The sequence below is a fragment of the Alosa pseudoharengus genome, unplaced genomic scaffold, assembly GCF_046254945.1.
Source record: "Alosa pseudoharengus isolate Yale_2024_CS ecotype anadromous, Long Island Sound unplaced genomic scaffold, YU_APseudo_1.1 YU_APseudo_1.1_scf_16, whole genome shotgun sequence".
NCBI lineage: Eukaryota > Metazoa > Chordata > Actinopteri > Clupeiformes > Clupeidae > Alosa > Alosa pseudoharengus.
In genome coordinates, this window is record NW_027468630.1 from 34,030,004 (window position 1) to 34,048,607 (window position 18,604).

Consider the following 18,604-nt stretch of genomic DNA (forward strand, 5'->3'; position numbering starts at 1 on the left):
ATTTCTCATATTACAAAAAGAATAAGAAATGCCTAATACCTTGAAAATGAAAAGGATGCCAAATATATCGAATCATGTACTAGAAATTAATTCGACCAGCAGCCTCATTCAAATGGCCAAAATCTGAGGACATTTGCTGGGTGCCTGCCATTCATGTGTGCTGTGCCAGCCCAAGCCACTACCAGGACAGGACACCAATATTCCTTGGATAAGAAGATGTATAAAGATATTCAAATGACCTCTGAGAACTTATAGCCACCAATGAATGAATGATGGAACATGAAAGGGCATCCCCAAAAGGCCTATTTTAGGTCAATGGTTAAAAAATATGTATTTGAAGAGAAAATAGTGACTGATACCAAATGGAAAAAAAATGTTTTTAATACCCTCAATATCACACTTAATGCACATTTTTCTGAAATCTAGTGTCTTTTCGAAAGTCAAGAGACATTTAGTACAGACTTTAGACTGGGATGTGTTTTTCAAGCTGTAAAAATAGAAGAATTTCAAGGTCTGAAAAAGATATGAAGACAGAAGATTTGCACAGAAATATTTCTCAGACCTTGGTTTTAGGACCCATTGATGATATAGACAAGGTTTGAACAAAATCTGAGACAGTGCAGCAACAACCTCATCTGATTTGACACGGAATGACCCATAACAATAATAACTGAAAAACTGGACAGAACCAGCAGGGCCATGGGGCTAGTAAATCAAATAGAGGAACCTTAGAACCCCCAAATCCATGCCCGACCCCACTCCAACCCCAACCCCTCACATCTAATTGGCCACCCATGGTTCACAGTCATTCACCTTTCACATTTTGATCTTTCTGATTTTGAAGGCCAACAAAAGTCACATTTCCACAAAAGCAATGGCTTTCAGCATTTCTTAATTTTAAATGACTTTCTGTAAAACCTTCACAAAATATATAGAATGTTATGCCATCTTTACCATATCTATATAAGTATAAGTATTCTAAGACTAACATTTCCTTAAAAAAAGAAATTGTGAGGGTTTTTTTCAGAGGAGCTCATGAAAGGAGTTATTGGATTACCTTTTTTCTTTGAAACTTTTGTGTAGACTTTTCTATGAACCAATAAGAGAGCAGCCTTTGCTCACTGCTTTAACTTTCACCCTTGGCAACTTTTGATAGATGAGCGAAAGATGATCCAGTTATCTCATTTACTAATTAGCACCTATGGAATTTGCCTCTGCTGCTGGCCTCCCTGACCTCCTAGGAGAGAGAGTCACAGGCACTGCTTTCATTTCTCTAAGAGGAGAATGGGACCAAGGCAAAAGTAATTTGATTGTCAAGCTTGCCCATATGGAACTAAGATCCATGCACTGAGACCCAGGACCGCAGCAACCAAGCTCGGGTAATTCACTATTACAATTGCAAAGCGTTCCTCAAAAAACAAACACGCCGAATCTAGTTAGGGGGAATAATGGTGAGGCCAACCATACGGGGAAATCTAGTGACCCGCAGAAAACACCATCAAATGGCACCAGCAGCCTCTGGGTCACAAGGACAGTGGCCATGTCTTTTTGTGCACAGCACTGCTGGTAGACAGAGATAAGACAAAGTATCAATGGAGGGAGACCTGATTACCATTATTTTGCAAGATGGAGATAGTATTTTCCAGCTGCATTTTATGTTTCTTTTCGCGTCTTTGGGATTCAGCGATTGGTCCAGCATTTAGCTGATAATACAGGGATTAGTGAGTTTTGAATTTATTGGCGTCAAGGCAGTTATTGTTGCTTTTGGGTAGTTGTGGACCTCAAGGTGAAAGCTTTCCCATGCAGATTGGTCAAATATTGCAATGCAATTTGCTAAGATGACTGAAATGTGTCTGTGAGATCAGTTTACATGAAAACTGCTGTAAGTCTTCAGTGGCAAAGTGATTTAACTTGAACCATTTCATCAGCTGCAAACAAGTGTCTTGTTGGGCAGAATTATCTTAAAGACCTTACATATAGCCCACTGTGTATGACATTTCTACAAGGGAGATTTTCCACGAGGCTCCATCTTAGGAGTGCTAACTTGATCTGTTTTTCAGCAGCTTCCAAAGCCCCAAAGTAAATTTTGAAAGCCACTAAATTTTTTTTAAATTTGTCCAACTCACTATACCATATTCATGATTAAGATTCTCTCACCACCATGGACTTTATTCCCATGAGTTTTTGTGCGGCCCCAATGGGTTCGACTCTACTGAGGATAAGTAAGATCTCCTGCAGATGACCACAAGTGTGTTCCTGTGGATCAGAGATTAGGTTATGAGCTCTGATGCATGCTTTGTTCTAAGGTGCTACTGCCTGCAAGCCTCATTATGTGCATCCACAATGTCCGACAGTGAGGCACCCTACCACTCTCTCCACAGCACCGCCACAATAAGCAGGGCCTTGGATTTAAAGTAAACAAGGAAGCCATTAGGGATCACAATGGGCTGAATGCGCGACTTGCTTTAATTGTGCCGAGGTACCAGAATGGGCCGCCGGCGCTGCAGTGGGGGAATGTTTAATTAAACTTTGGAAAGGACTCAAGGTGCATCTGCACTAAGTGACCCTCTAGCTGAATAGAGGGATTAGGCTTGTGACAAGAGCAGGTTCATTAGAGAGAGAGAGAGAGAGAGAGAGAGAGAGAGAGAGAGAGAGAGAGAGAGAGAGAGAGAGACAGAGACAGAGAGACAGAGAGAGAGACAGAGAGAGGGGGGTGGGCCAAGGACTCTCTTCAGGGTTGAAGGAAAGAGCTCCTGGAGTACTGTGTCCCCAATACATGCTAGACTGGTATAAACTGGTGGGTCAGATAAAACTGATCCTGTTCATCAATGGGCATTTTGGTTGTATGTGCCACAGTAGAACGTGGCACAGTACAAAAAACAACAGCTTTACCCTGCAGACATATCTTGACATATTTATGGCAAACCTTGTGGTTGTTTATGGTCTGTATATTTGGTTTGGCACCACTGGTGGTGTGTTGTAAAATATTCAGTGTGCACTGTAATTTAACAGCAGATGGCAAACAGGTTTGCATGCTGTCTTAAGTGCTTGTAAAGTATTTGGCTTAATGGGGTGTTGTTAACTGGTGCATAATATAACACTGCTGGTAGTAAAAGTCCTAAAGACTTTATCCAGTGGTATTACAATCAGAACAACTGGAGCACCACTCTCAAGACTTTCGGCCATACAAACATGGGGACTTTCAGATTAATACTGGCTGTACTAAATGCTATGAACCTAAATGTGAAAGTACAAAATGTAGCAAGACTTTCACTGTTAAAGGTGTGATAGCTGAACACTTTTTGAACAATTTTGTCTTTCTGCCTATAATTGACTAATTATAATGTAAAAATTTGACACAAAAGGGGAACACACTTGTTTGTTTCATTTGGTGGTCACCCAATTTTAGCTGACTGTCTGTGTGCTGTTTAGCTTTGTTGACACAAGTTGTAGCAACATCTGTACATCCATCATCAAGCTTTATGTCCTTTGTAATAACTGAGATGGGAGCTGAAAGAGTGCATTAATAATTAACCGTTCCCTTCCCCCAGCCAGTCCTGCTCCCGCTGGCCCCCCACTGCTGACTTCTCTGGGCCCTGGTCCCTGGAGTAGGACGGACTTCTTCATTTGGAGTGCGGGACAATGCAGCACGCTGCCTTTGTCCTTTTGATATCCTACAGAGGCACAATATGGCCAGTCAGGGATCAATGGGGACACACAATGGTCATTACTCAGGGACTCTGCCAGGCCTGAAGATCGGAGGGTGTGTGGACAGCTTCCAGACTGCATGGTGTCTGGGCCACAGTGGATGAAAAAAGATGGAATGTATGAAAGAGTTTGGTAGGACATGTTTGATCTACAGAGAATGAGTGAGCATGTTCTTGAAGCATGAACTTGATGTTTGTGTATAATTTTTATAAGTGAACACTATGTCTACATACCAGTGCACTCACAGAACTTCACTCCATCACTCCTTTCAGCCCAGATGAACTAAACCGTTGGAGAATTACATTCTTTGAAACACCATCCTAATTTCTAACAAAAAATTAGATTGGGAAACCTTTCACTTTCATTCCTATACTGCTGGACCTCGTTGTGCGCAGGCTTGCAGTGCAACAACTGACAGATGGTTCTTTAGCTCCGAAATATTATCATGCAGAGATTCCTTCTCAGGTCTCCTTTTGACAGGATGTGATTTCCCTGCACTGTCAAAGGGCGTGAGGGGCCCAAGCTGATTCCTTTGTGTGAGCGATTAGACCATGAATGGAGCAGGAGCAGCAGCAAGAAAGCAGCCCTGCCACAGGGGAGGACCCAAAGCAGCCCTGCCACAGGGGAGGACCCAAAGCAGCCCTGCAACAGGGGACAACCAGAATTGCGGCCTAAAGAAGAGAAGCGGTGAGTGGAGGAGTGTGTTGGCCATGCATGCATATGAGGAGGCATGCGCACAGGTCTGGCCCCTACCCTACTCTCAAGCTCTCCACCTATACTGCAACTGGTGTGTGTGTGTGTGTGTATGTGTGTGTGTGTGTATCATGCCTCTACAACTCCAGATGAATAAAACTCCACTCATAGGTGGCCATCTACCAAGTTCTGTGAGCCAAAATAAAGAGCATTCTCAACTCCATCAACACCTCTACTATCAGCTTTAGGGCAGGAAAAATGGAAATCTGTGTCTTTTATACCCTCTGCTGTGAGTGACCACCATTACTGTCCAACTCATATGATAAAGACATACTGTAGTTACTTCTCTTCAAATATCTGCCGTGGGCAGCCGTGGCCCACTGGTTAGCACACTGGACTTGTAACCGGAGGGTTGCCGGTTCGAGTCCCGACCAGTGGGCCGCGGCTTTAGTGCCCTTGAGCAAGGCACCTAACCCCTCACTGCTCCCCGAGCGCCGCCGTTGTAGCAGGCAGCTCACTGCGCCGGGATTAGTGTGTGCTTCACCTCACTGTGTGTGTGTGTGCTGTTTGTGTTTCACTAATTCACCGATTGGGTTAAATGCAGAGACCCTCACGGGATCAAAAAAGTATATATACTTATACTTATCTATTCTATCATGAGACAAGCTTCCCAGGGGCAACATGGTCAAGTCCTTTCAGGTATTTAGAGAATAGAATGAAGTGTAGAATCCTTGCTACAGACATGGTTTACAGAGATACACAAAATTAGATGAACAATTCTTAAACCCTAATTTCTAATTAGAAACTTGTTTAAAGCACCTTGGTCTGCTACATACTGAATTTCAAACGTTTAAATGGGGGGCAAAGTCAACTGAACTATTTTGAGTTCCCCTAAAAAGAGAACATTTAGGGGAAATCAGATATAATATTCCTGTTGACGGTTAAACACCTACGTGTTATGTTATAACGCTGCTTGTTGGGGCTTGTTGGAGCACCTAGAGGAGCCAGCATAGGGTGAAGTAACTGAAATAAATAAACAGGATCCTATGACAATTTGGGCTGTGACGTGACAGGAAAATTACAGAAACAGCAAATAAACGTCTCTGATCCAGCAATGAAACCAAAGGTTTGTTTGACTGGATCTAAAAATGCACAATGCTGCACAATGGTCTATCTCTAAGCACCACTTTTACAATTACACAGGCAATCAGGATATACTCCACTTCTCTTGTGGAAAACAATTAGCTTCCTCTGTTACTTATTCAAGTAACATATAAAAAGCACTGCACTGAAACAATATGCAGTGCATAACATGTGCTCATAAGCACAATATATAAGGACAGACACGGTGTGTCAGCAGGGGCATTTTAGGTCATAATCTGAATCATAAACTTTAACAAGGAATTTCAAAGAAGCAGTTTTGTTTCTTAAACTGTTTCTTTGACCACCGTTGGGTATGCCTCATTTCATAGTGTAAACCATAACGTGTTCAAGGGGCAGTTAAAAAGACGGTTTACTTTTTGTCACAAGTGTAAACAAACCCAGGGGCATAAGTCTCAACATGCATTCCTGAGATGGAGATGGAAACACTGCTCAACTTCTTCACTCACAACACAGAACCACTGTGAACCAGAAGATCAGATTTGAGAATACCGTATTCAAATGTGCTTGAAAGGACGGCAGCATTCTGGACCTATGTGGCAGCCCACTGCTTCTCTGTGGCCTTTCCTCCCCTCTTCCTCCTGGGATGTGAGGAGCAGCTCAAATAAAAGGCAGGGAGCCCTGTGTAAAACATGCTGACAAACACTTCATGGTGGGTTTGTCCCCCAAAAAGAGGGGCTGGGGGGGGGGGGTATGGGGTCCCCCTTGGCCTTGTCTGTCCCCACCAGCAGGGGCACATACATTCCTACCACCCTCTAAGAACTCCAGGCTCTCAACAAACACCAGACTGAGCACAGAGTGAGAATGAAAGAAGCATTTACATTCAAAGAGAGAAAGGAAACTGTAGAAATAGCTGAGGAGAGCAGGATTTTTTATTCTAGAGTCTGATTCAGGACAAATTAATTGAATGATACAATTTGTGGAAAAATTGAGTGTTGAACAAATAACTAAAGCAAATATTTTATTCATGGCATATTGAAATAAGTAATTTCTTTATTTAGGATATTATACCTAAATATAAATCAAGTCAGGTGAGATTTATTTATGTCACTGAGAGCAACTGAATATAATTAAAAGTATTTTCTGAATAGAAATAGTATTATGTGAACAGCAGTTATCACAGACCATGACAGGCCATGTTGACTGAAAACATGTGATAACTTAAATGAAAAGTTGGAGCATGTTTCAAAGATTTCCCTGTAAGATTAAACAGATGAAGAGACAGCATAAAAAACACAATGTAGAAATTCCCCTTTTAGTCAATTTGTGTAGTGAGCAACAATTTAGCGCTAATTTGTCTAAAAAAACTAAATTTGAAATCGCATAGGATTAGACATCTTTAAATCCACAAACTTCAGTGGCCAACCACTTGAATTTTGAATCCTCACCCTATATTTACAATATAAAAGGGAAATGAAATGAGCTAAATCTGCTGCATAGGTATTCATGGGACATGTAATTTCTCCCAGATAAAGAGTGACTACATGAATGGAAAAGTTGGGTGCCTGCAACACAGAGAAAAATAAGTCTAAAATGGTGTTGGAATGACAATAAAATAACAGAGCTCAGTGTTTGTGGTCAAAACAACAGCCCTTCATGGATATTAAAGGAGGTATCTGGACCACTACCAAATCCCTAAGGGCTACAGCTTTCTACGCCATCCTGTAGCAGTACATGAGTATCCGGGATAAACCTAGCTATCATAGTAGACTACAATGCATAGCCTACAAGACAGCAAGATTGGCAAGGCTAGTAAATGCTACTTTCAATCCTTCTCTTTCAGTCACTCTCCTTTATTTCTCTGTAAGACTTGAATGGCTGTGTTAACAATTGTGTGACCATTTCTGACTGACTTGTCACTCAGGATCATCAAATGCAGACCAGGCTCCTTTTCCTTTATCAAAATAATTAACTTAAGAGGTCAGAGGCTAATGAAATAAAATGGCAAAAGCAAACGTCACAGCACTGCTTTGTTTTTGATGAAAGTGTTGGAACCTGGTTAAACAAGAGTTTCCAAAGGGTACCTTTTCATATGCATGCATTTGGTTTGACTGCATTCAATTCTCTCTGGCACTGTCTTTGAATTGCTGCTTCCTGCAGCATGGTATTTTGCCATGCAGTCGTATACAGTCTTAAACTTAAATGTGCAACATCATCTGGGAGAAAATATTTAATGGCTGCTGTCCACAAAATCATACGCAAAAGAAATCAAGAACTATTTCTGTCAACAAAACAAGGAAGATTTTGCGACCTAATTACATACCTTAGTATGACCCTTACGTCCTGCATTTCCTCACACAAAAAGAATGCAAAAGTGGCACACACATGGCAAAGACTAGGACTTCAGGAAAAAGTACCCCAAATGGACTGGATTACACATACTGGTATCTTTTACGTATATGAGCTGGCAGTTAATGTTTTGGCTTCTATTTGTCTTGTCTTTCTTTGTGTTTGTATGTTTATGTAGCCCTTGTGACTGTTACACAGAAAATCTCTAAGATAAAATTCTTTAAATTCTTTCTCTTAAAAAGTACCCCAAATATTGATATATCCATACCAATGATGCAACCGGTTTACTGAACAAATCTAATATGTGAAAATTATGAATTATTCTGTCCTGTTTTCTTGGATAGCCGGTTTACAGACTCTTCACTGTCTAGCAGCATCTTTGGTCTAATTAATTAACAAACAGCCAGTATTGTATTGTGAACTATAGCTCAGTATCACACATAAAAACATCATCACCTCTCAGATTAACACATCCCAATTAGTGATTCTAATAGAGAAGAATTCTCCTGTAAATCACAACCATTCCAGATAAAGATGGAGTCGTATAGAAGGTGAAAGAAAGGGGAGCGGGAGCCATAGGGAAGAGGGAGGGAGATTAAACTTGTCTGAATGAAGTCCACACTCAGCCTATTCATTTATTATTCTGCACAAATCAGGGCTTTGTGAGACCCGCTGTAAAGCAGTGTCAATCATCTAGCTTGTTTTTGTACAACAGGAGAATTTATTATGAATTTAGTCTTTCAGAGAATGGGCACCCCCTATTTCAATAGTAAGAATAGGCAATAAAGACTGAAGTTAGCCATCACCGGGCCACTCACACTTTGGAGCGACATCAAAGTGCCAGAGACGTCCAATCAGATTTGTCTTAAAGGCATTACATGATGAATATGGTGTGGCCAGTGCACAAAAGCGCCTTTGTAATACTTTGGAGCAGAGACCATTCACGTTCGGCCACAACCAGCCCGAATGGAAGTAAATGGCAAAGGGCCCAGCGCTGCACACAGATTTCTGAGGCACAATAGCCCATGCAAATGATTGTACCCCACCGAACTAAAGCAAGCACACTGGGGCCTCAGAGTTTAGAGCCCACTGAACAAGGAGCTGAAGTGTCACCTTGGAAGTAGGGTCTAGACATTTTTTTTTCTAACTTACAGGAGATCATCCTTCATCATCAATGCTTAGATAATGGGCTACATCTAATTGGATGATATTAAGTCACTAATAACAATTACATTTCCATCACTGACATTATAGACATTATAACACTGTTTATCTATAGGCTGCTGCCATGACACAACTGTTGCATTCATGCAATAGCTTTATGAATAATATCTTCAGCAGTCAGTACTACTAAATACTAAATATAGGCTGTAATGAAAAGAACTAGATAGATAGATAGATAGATAGACAGACAGACAGACAGACAGACAGACAGACAGACAGACAGATAGATAGATAGATAGATAGATACTTTATTGATCCCCAAGGGGCTATTCAAGGTCTCAGTAGCATACAGACATCAACAGAACTGCATGTATAACTTTTTTGGAAGATCATGACAATATATTGGTCCAATATCAAGATGGTCTGGCAAGATATGTTGATCAAATTTGCCATAGACGCATCTTTTTATACACAAGCAGTCCTGCAGCTGTTTTAAATCATTGAAAGGACTATGCAGGACCAACTGCAAAGACAAGAGTTGTGATTCCTAGAGTCAATTTTGCATCAGCGTAAGTTGGTACTGTTAAGTGTTAACTTATACATTTTGTTTACACAGGTAGGATGTAGGATGCTCTCAACTGATCGTTTCCTTTCATTATTACTTAACTTTTTGGTCACTTTACTTGGATAGTTGCCCACAGACTACATACTGATCCAATTATCTGTTGACACTCTGTTACCTACAATTTATGGTTGAGGTTAGGGTTAGGGGGAGGATTTGGTTAGGGCGATGATCAGTAACTGTTCAACAACAGTTTTACATACAAAACTTGAATCTGATGAACTGTTAAGTCACTTTGGGCAGACTAACCAAGTAAAGTACTAACTTTTTTTTACTACTGTTGCTCAAGTGTTTACTGAAAGGCAAACGTTTTTAGAAAGTTAATTTACAAGTTAAAACATGTATTTTTAAACTAATGTAATAGTTATGCCCTAGGCCTTATTTTGCCGTTAAATTGGTATATTTGGGCACTTTGCATTTGCATCTGACCAGTTTATTAGTTAATGAAATAAAAAATGTATCCATAGAAACACCATCACACACTACTTTTTTGTAGGATTAGTCTATAGGCTATCCTCTATTGACTAGTTGTAATGCGGTCTACATAGTTGACATCTGAGATGACAGAATGCAAGAACTTCATGAAATGTAATAAATTAAATATTCTTTATTGTATGTAAAATAACATTTCTCTATATAAACATTGCATATACACATAATATGAAAATAACATATTTACAATGATGGTGATGACATTGACATCTGAGGGTTAGAAATGGCTATCACATGACATGCTCACTTAAAAATATTCTCATCCACACTGGACTAAGGCTTAATGGTAAATTCTCATCCAAAAGAGGAACGTTAATCGATGACACGCTATTGGTATCTACTTGAGATAAAACAGAAGTTCTAACAACTCAACTTCCAGTTCAATTTCAGTCAGTACCTTTACCTCGCACACAGAACAAATAGGATAGGCCTAGTAATGTTCAGTTCCTGTTTCCACTTTGGAAGAAAAAAACTGCAAAACATTCCGCTATGTTTGTTGCGCGTCCCAATCAGTTGGACTATTTTTGGTTGTTCATCTTGTATGTCGTGTCCTTATGAAACTGTTGCATCTTCAGTCTAGTTAAACAAAGGTGGCTAAACTCAGTCGGTCTTCGACAGAATCTTGGGTGTCTTCGTCTGCAAGAAAGAAAAGTTGATTATTTTCTGCAAAGGGTAGGCTATAGGTGAAGTAGCCTAATAACTGAATAGCTCACCCTATGTATACAGAAGAATGAAGGATAGACCTACCTAGTATCTATCAAACCAAGTGGTGAAATCAAGCAGTTCCTGCTCCTCTGAACTTAGATGATCATTAGTCCCGTCATCGGATGAGTATGCTGAATGAGGTGACTCCGGATCCGCTGAGTAGGCATTGGACAACGGAGGCGACTGCAACCCACACTGGAAGGCTGCAGAAACAGCATCGTGCTCATCCAAAAGGTGCTGAAGTGCACGGATGTATTCCACTGCTGATCGCAAGGTCTCCACTTTGCTCATCTTCTTGTTTGCTGCTCCGTTGGGAACATGCTGCCGTAAAGTCTGGAATCCCATATTGACTTGCTTTACCCGGTTTCTCTCACGCTCATTGCGCCTGGCAACTGCAACTGGCTGCTGCTGAGGAATTGTGTAACCAAAACCGTTCAAAGCGAGCCTCCGCTTGCACCTCAGGAGTTCTGGGCTGCTTGAGCGCTGTCTTTTCAGCACTATGGACTTGCACTCTTTTGATTCATGAAGAGTTGGCCTGAAGTCTTTTGCCGTATTTGTCAAGGGAGCAAATGCTCTTTTATCCGACAAAGTAAATCGGTAGGTGGTTGTTTGCTTGGTGGTGGCGATGATGGTACTCTCCATGTCAGGTAAGAACATTAAAAAGCAGTTAAACGAAAAAGTTGAAAAGAGCAGGTTCACCAACTCCCAATCAAAGTCAGATGAATGGTAGACCTATGTCAAGAGACAGCTCTCGTGTCTTTCGCGTGGGTCGTGTGTCTGCGGGAATTTGTTTTCTAGACTGGCAAGTAGGCTATCTGATCCACGTAAAATTTCAAACGGGCTGTCGTGCGCAGTCCCTTTTTTCTACACGCGCCTGACACCCCACCCCTTTTGGTGTTGCACGTTCCCCAAGGGGGGAGATCCCGCCCCGCTGTGTGATTCAACTGAACACCAGCTTCGCGAGCCAGGCGCGTGGCTCTGGGATCTCAATAAACAATTCGGCTCTTTCAACCACAGCGGGCACGAGCTGTGCTAATTTACATTCCGAGGTTCCCATTTCCAAAACCATTGGCCGCTTCAAACAGCCTACAGCGGCGAACACAATGGTATACCGAACACAGAGGGACACAGGCCAGATATGTAGTTGATCAAGTCGTTTAATTAGAAGTCCAAACTTTTTTCTGTAAAATTTCGCCAGACTTCGTTTGTATAGCGCGACACTCCCATTTACTGTTACCATTTAAGACGTTGCAGTCTTCTAGCTTTGTGTAGCCTATTACGACATGGGTCTGTCATCAAGGGGGCAAAGTAGCTGTTATGGAGTGTCACTCACAGGCCTACCGGTATATGTAGCCTATGCTCAGTAAGTTAATCATAGGCTAATAAAAAGTGAAACAGCATTTGGCATAAGCATTTGGCTGGACTAGATTCCTCAGAAGCCTGGCCAACTGCCAGCAAGACTGTTCAGTCTGGACAAAACCTTGTTCGGGCCATGGCACATGTTTTGAAACTGAAAGAGTCGTTCCTTTCTCAATTTTGTCAAAGTTTGAAATTCCCTTTGGGGTTATTAAAGTATCTATCTATCTATCTATCTATCTATCTATCTATCAAACAGAAACAGGTTTAAAGGTAGGCTATGTACAGAACTTGCAAACAGTCTGTGTAAGGTGTTGATAAGGCAATACACATCTTGAGTGCAATTACAGAGGAATTGAGTGCTAGAACAGAAGACTTTACCTGATACCCAAACCTCCTCCTCCATCCTAGAACAACTTTAAATTTACAGTAGACAAGAGTGCATAGCACCCCCCAGTGGTAACATAGAAATAATTCACAACAAAACATGTTTTTTTTTTTCCAATTAGACAATATTCAATAATGTAACGGACAATAATGACATTCTACAGTATATCTTCTTTGATTTTTAGTGATACATTCAACATAGTGTACTTTACAGAAGTAAAAAATTACAGGCACATCAAACATTTTAGACACAGTGCATGTGACAGATGGACTTTATGTTCATTGTGGTTGTCAGTATTCATTTCAGATTTTACCTAAACAGATCATGTAGATAATGCTCAAGCAGCCTGGTTTTCCGTAGTATCAGAGTTGAACAGTCCTACAATTGTACACATGGATGACATTAAATAGTGATATACAATCTTATTGACTTCCGATATTGATTAAAGTAATCTACAGTACTGTACCTTTGGGATAAATCAGCTCAATCCGTCGTGTATGTCCATTGCGGCAAGTAACTTTTTCCTCTTTTGTGCTGCTAAAAAGAACAGATAATTGCATCAGACAACACTGTTGTTTTTCCTCAAAACACCACCATTTAAAAGTTTGGAGTCACATACTGTAGATATTTCCTTGTTTTCTAAGAAAAAGCTATTTTTTGGCCACTAAAATAACACCTAATCAAAAATACAGTATAGACATCACTAATGTTGTAAATGACTATGAGGAAATGACTGACATTCAACATCTAAGAATCCCCCCTTTGCTCCGATTCATCCTATGACCTAATGACACATTCCGTCTGATAATCCAGGTTTATCTATTTAAAAGGCTAACTGATCATTAGAAAAGCCTTTTGCAAATATGTTTGCACAGCTGAAAACTGCTGCTCTGATTAAAGGAGCAATACAAATAACATACTTTCAGATGAGTTTGGTATCTGGAGTATCAGCTATTGTGGGTTCTATTAGAGGCATAGAATGGCCCGAAACAAAGTATGTGTCAATCTATTCTTGTTCTGAGAAATACAGGCTGTTATGTGTGACTTTTAAGAACCTGAAGATCTCACTACACTTTGTGCTACTCCCCTCACAGAAGAGCATAAACCGGGTTTAACTAGAAAAGAAAAAAAGATGAGAAGGCCCCAGTGCACAACTGAGCAAGAGACAAATACATTAGACTGTCTAGTTTGAGAAATAGAGGTCCTCAAATAGTATCTGCAAAACACCAGTGTCAACAGTAGAGGTGACTTCAGGATGCTGGCATTCTAGTTGTAAAGAAAAAAATCATTTCTCAGACTGGCCAATAAAAAAGAAAAGATTAAGATGGGCAAAACAACACAGACAGTCAAAAGAGGTAGACTGATACAAGTGTTATAGGCATAAAAATCTTGTGTAACACTACCAGTTACCTTTAGCTATAAATTATGCAAAATGGCATACAGTCCTTCCAACTATATGAAAGTTTATTTTCATACGACACCTTATCCCTACATAAAAACATGCATAATCTAGGCATACCTCCAATACAATTTTGTAATAATCTGTGTTATAAACTGGCTTTCAGATGAGTAGTCACATTTGTGAGATTTCTTAATGTTGGCTGAGACCAATTCTGTGAACTAAAGCTTGTAAATCAATGTTTCTAAAAAACAAATAGAAGTCCTGAAAGCTGAATTAGTGAAGAAAACAGAATAAATAGATAATGGTGAATTGTTAAATGTTAAATGTAAACCGTTATGTTGTTAAAAAGTAACCTGCTCTGATTTGATCAGTGTTAGAGGTCATACCTGTCACTCTTGCCAGATCCAGGGGACTTCACCCAGTCTGTCCAATCTCGCCACTGAAAGTATGCAGAACAGCCATACTCCTTACAGGGACTGTGGACATATTGGATTAGGCCAGGCCACTCCTGGGCCAGCTGATCCATCTTAAGCATGATCTCCCGGACCATTTGCCAAGACTTCTTTATTTCTGCGAAGTACACTTGTAAATTAACTTAATGTACATTTAGAGTAACATGAATTGTATGCGCTCCAATATAGAAAGTCAACTAGGCAAAGTGAGTGGAGCTTGGCATTCATTTCTGTGCTGTATTATCTGTTACAGGCAATGATGAATGAAATGACATATTCTACCATTTTTGTCTGTCTGTTCTTTGCAGCGGATGTTAATGTATTGGTCCCCCTCCACATTTTTAACTTGAATTAGGGTCAGAGTTTTGCCAGAGCTAAAACAGCATTGGTCTCTCCCCACCCAGTGAGTGGAATACAGTGGACAGGTCTTGATGACGAGTCTGCAAAAACATGAGGCTGTTAGGTCACACTCAAACATAGGAACTGCTGGCAGACAAGAATATGTGTTCAGTTCATTAGCTGGACTATTATGGGCATGTATAATCCCTGGGAATTACAGCCACAGTAATATACATGTTGGGTATTTGGCTATTTGTTGGGCGACCTCACCTGTGGAAAAATCCATAAGGAATCTCTGGGATGAAGTATATGTGAACAGTGAGGTCACTCATCTTATCCTCCCCCCACATTTGAAAAACTCTATCATTGTTCTGTAGATAGCTGGGAAACATGCAGGCACTGTCAGGATCGTACACGTTGGGGTTAGAGGCGACCCATGTTTTGTTGGGGTGGAACTCTGGGGCTTGGGGATTGAGTGGGCTTGTTATTTTAGTTGGTAGACACACTTCAAAGTGCTGAAGGAGGCAAAGTAGGCTCCCTGGTTTATTGCCATTGCCTACAATTTCTTGAACAAGGTCTGCATCATCAAGATGCAACATTTCAAGCTCTTTCTGCACCAGGATTGATATGGCTACATTGTGTAGGGTGGCTTTCTCCTTATAATCACTCAACCAGGTCTCCCTGTGCTTGTTCAGGACCTTCATGCTTTTCAGCTGTCGCATTGTGATGTCTTTTATTTGCTTTTCCAAGTCATGTCTTATGATGGCCTGTGGTCAAATAAATGGTATTTGGTTGACAAAATCCAGTACAAAAATGTTTACAAGACCTTAAGACTAGTTAAGAATATAGGTGATAATGTTTTTTTTTAAACCACATATTACAGTTATCATACTGCTAGTGATCATTATTGCTATGTCTACATGCCCATTTCTGTGTCTACATGTTCATGATATAACAGATCAGACAAAATCAGTTGTCATAATAAACTGTAATTATGAGTTTCTCTTTGAAAGACGGTTAGAGTTTCCCCACACATTTCTGCACTTACCTTAAATAATGTAATTAAGATAGATGGCTTCAGAAACACGTCATTCTTCAGAGACTCAATCTCCTCATACCAAACAATTACCCCGATCCGGTGGAAGTAACGTAGAATGCACTTGATGTTTTCTGGATCCAGTTCCTTTTGGCTGATATATATATCTAGCAGGTCAGAAAGAGTCACTCTTCCTGCAAACAAAATGTCAGGGTCTACATTTTTAAAAATGCATTTCCGAAGAGAGACATGCTTCTTCTATAATCCATTTGTGTCAAACCAAACAGAACACAAATAAACAAACCATGCTGAGGTATATCATCTTCTATGAGGAGATCTTGAATCTCTTTCTCTACTTCTTGATAGATCCCTGGTAGTGTCCTCTCAATGCTTGGAAAGTTGTCCTTATTTGTGACTTCCTTCAGAGTGTGATCTTGGAACATCTGAATATATCCAGGTTTGGTGCAGTCAACAAGTAGAAGGTCAAGTACCTACACAACATGCACAATTTTAAGTATGATGTAGAACAACTAGCCATTACTTATACAGTTGATTAATCCGTTTATTTTCTTGATTATTCGTCAAGTTGTTTGATAGATAAAATGTCAGAAATGGTCACACCAAGGACATTTAGTTCATTGTCAGAGCGGAATAAGTAAAGCAGAACATTGAAGCTGCGAGCCCGTTTAACCGATTACTATAATTTGATAGTTGACAACTAATTGATAAATCAATTAATTCTTGCAGTTCTAGTATGGAGAATGATGAAGCGCCTGAAGGAAAAAACATGTTACCTTCAGCTTGTAGTGTGTGAGCCTACTAAGGTCATTCATCTGATCTGAGTAAAGCGAGGGGTCGTCTGATTCCTGGAGCTTCTTTTTCAGCTGCTGTAAAATTTCTGTCCTATCAGTTAGCATGCTCTGCAGCTTGCTGTCGATATGCTTTTTCTTACGGTCAATGTCCATTTTATCTAGACACTGGTCAACATGAGTTCCCACTGGCAAAACCACAGAGTCAGGGACCCGCAGCTGGATATTGCTGATCCAAAAGCTCACATGCTCCTCGAAAGACTGGGGGTCTGAGGGGTCATAGCTGAAATAGGCAAGATTATTTCATTATTTACTATTTTGCTTATTTATTTATTTGAAGAACAAGCCTTTATTAAATGAAGAACAAGCCTTATTCTTCACAAGCGTTATTAATGAAAATGAAAAACAAAAGCTATATACCTTGACAAATCAATTGCGAGGATGACAAATGCCTGGGGGGTTATGAAGACATGGTGGGTTATGTAGTACTCTTCTTGTCCAGCAAAATCCCAGCAGAGGAAACGGACACCTCCTTTTTCTACCTCAATAATTTCAATGCCCACAGTCCTGTCAGCTACGTCTACTACCACTGGACGGGAACTCTGAAAACTGCGACAGAGTGTGGACTTTCCTGCCATTGATGATCCAAGGAACATTGTCTTGATGGTCTTGACCGTCACTGGGGATGAGCTATCCCTTAACATTGTGAAATAAGAGCGAATGTCTTTTAAGCCACCAATACAGATGTCCCCTGGTGGCTTCCTCAGTGGGTTGCCAGTGGCTTTGAACATGGTCAGATTCGCAAACAACTCCCCGGGGAGATCTGTCAGCCTGTTATTTTCCACATACAAATCCCGAAGTTTTGGAACACCCACCAGAGCTTGCAGATCCTTCAAGTAGTTGTTTGATGCGTTCAGGTAAATGAGGCTTTGGCACTGGTTGATGTCAGATGGGAGCTCCATTAAGCGGTTTGTGCTTAACTTGAGAAATTCAAGTTTTTGTAGACTTGGGAAAACATTCTCAGATATGCACTTGATGATGTTTTGATTGATGTACAATGTCTTTAAGTGATGGAGTTTTCCAATCTCCTCAGGAAAATCTGCCAATTCATTTCTGGACAGAATCAGCTCTGTAAGGTTAACAAGCTGAGAAATCCCACTGACCTGTTTCAGCCTGTTGCGCTGTAGGTCAACCTTTGTGATGATCTCGCAGTTATCAAAAATTGACTTGGGAAGTGACTTCAGTTTCCTCCCAGCAAAGTCTCTGTCTTTTTTCCCCTGCTGGTTGTGACCTAAGCAATGCACTTCTAATTATTAATGCTTCAAACATTATCATATTCATCAAAGAACAACTATAAATGTGGCAGACAGTGTTAAACAACATTATGCCCTCAAACCAATGCAATTTTGGAGGGGTATCTTTTTACAAAGCTTTTTTTTTGCTGTTTTACCATAAGAAAGCATGACTGATCGGATGTACCCTCCTCAGTGTGATAACTATTTGTCCACTGATATAGCTCTTTTCAGATACAACCTGCTTTAAGAGTCACAGCTGCGGTATGACATTTACACTGAAATCTACAGTAAAGCCTTAATGAAGACACTGCATGCACATATGCTGAATATGTACGGACAGCACTTACCATTTGTGGAAGGCATTTTGACAAACTTGAATGCCGGTTTGTGTAACTTCCTGTATCAGTCGTATTGAGCTTATTTAGTTTCACTTCTTCCTGCTTCGGTCTAGAGGTGGGGCTATGGTTCTATATAGCAGCTAATGGGACAGTAACCCTTTCCATGGCACAGATCTGCTTATGAATAGTCATGCTTGTACTGTACATGTCAAACACTTCAAAAGGTTAGGCTACTGTGAAAGGTTCATGAATATTTACGTGCTGGTTTTTAGTCCCTTTTCTGAGACCAAAAGGGAATTTAATTTCCTAAAAAACTTCCTTTACTTACAAAGCAAACAACTGATGTATTTATTTT

General features: G+C 40.4%; 2 protein-coding genes across 3 annotated transcripts; both read right to left on the bottom strand.

Moving 5' to 3' along the window:
* Nucleotides 1-10,224: 10,224 nt before the first annotated feature.
* On the bottom strand, nt 10,225-11,630 carry ascl1b (achaete-scute family bHLH transcription factor 1b). The gene is made up of 2 exons (XM_076287841.1): nt 10,877-11,630; nt 10,225-10,765 (listed from the first exon to the last, which is right to left on the bottom strand). Exon 1 carries the CDS (start codon nt 11,489-11,491, stop codon nt 10,877-10,879), a length of 615 nt encoding a protein of 204 aa, XP_076143956.1. The 5' UTR covers nt 11,492-11,630; the 3' UTR covers nt 10,225-10,765.
* A 1,145-nt stretch (nt 11,631-12,775) lies between these two features.
* Nucleotides 12,776-18,531, bottom strand: LOC143125962 (malignant fibrous histiocytoma-amplified sequence 1). 2 transcript variants are annotated; one of them, XM_076287833.1, is made up of 10 exons: nt 18,259-18,531; nt 17,037-17,907; nt 16,602-16,899; nt 16,112-16,298; nt 15,820-16,001; nt 15,042-15,538; nt 14,715-14,872; nt 14,367-14,550; nt 13,045-13,112; nt 12,776-12,956 (listed from the first exon to the last, which is right to left on the bottom strand). In XM_076287833.1, the coding sequence occupies exons 1-10, from the start codon at nt 18,272-18,274 to the stop codon at nt 12,916-12,918; spliced, it is 2,502 nt and encodes an 833-aa protein (XP_076143948.1). In that variant the 5' UTR covers nt 18,275-18,531; the 3' UTR covers nt 12,776-12,915. The 2 variants fall into 2 exon arrangements, with proteins under 2 accessions (XP_076143948.1, XP_076143947.1); XM_076287832.1 differs by having other exon boundaries at nt 12,777-12,956; nt 13,045-13,115.
* Between the last annotated feature and the right edge of the window lie 73 nt (nt 18,532-18,604).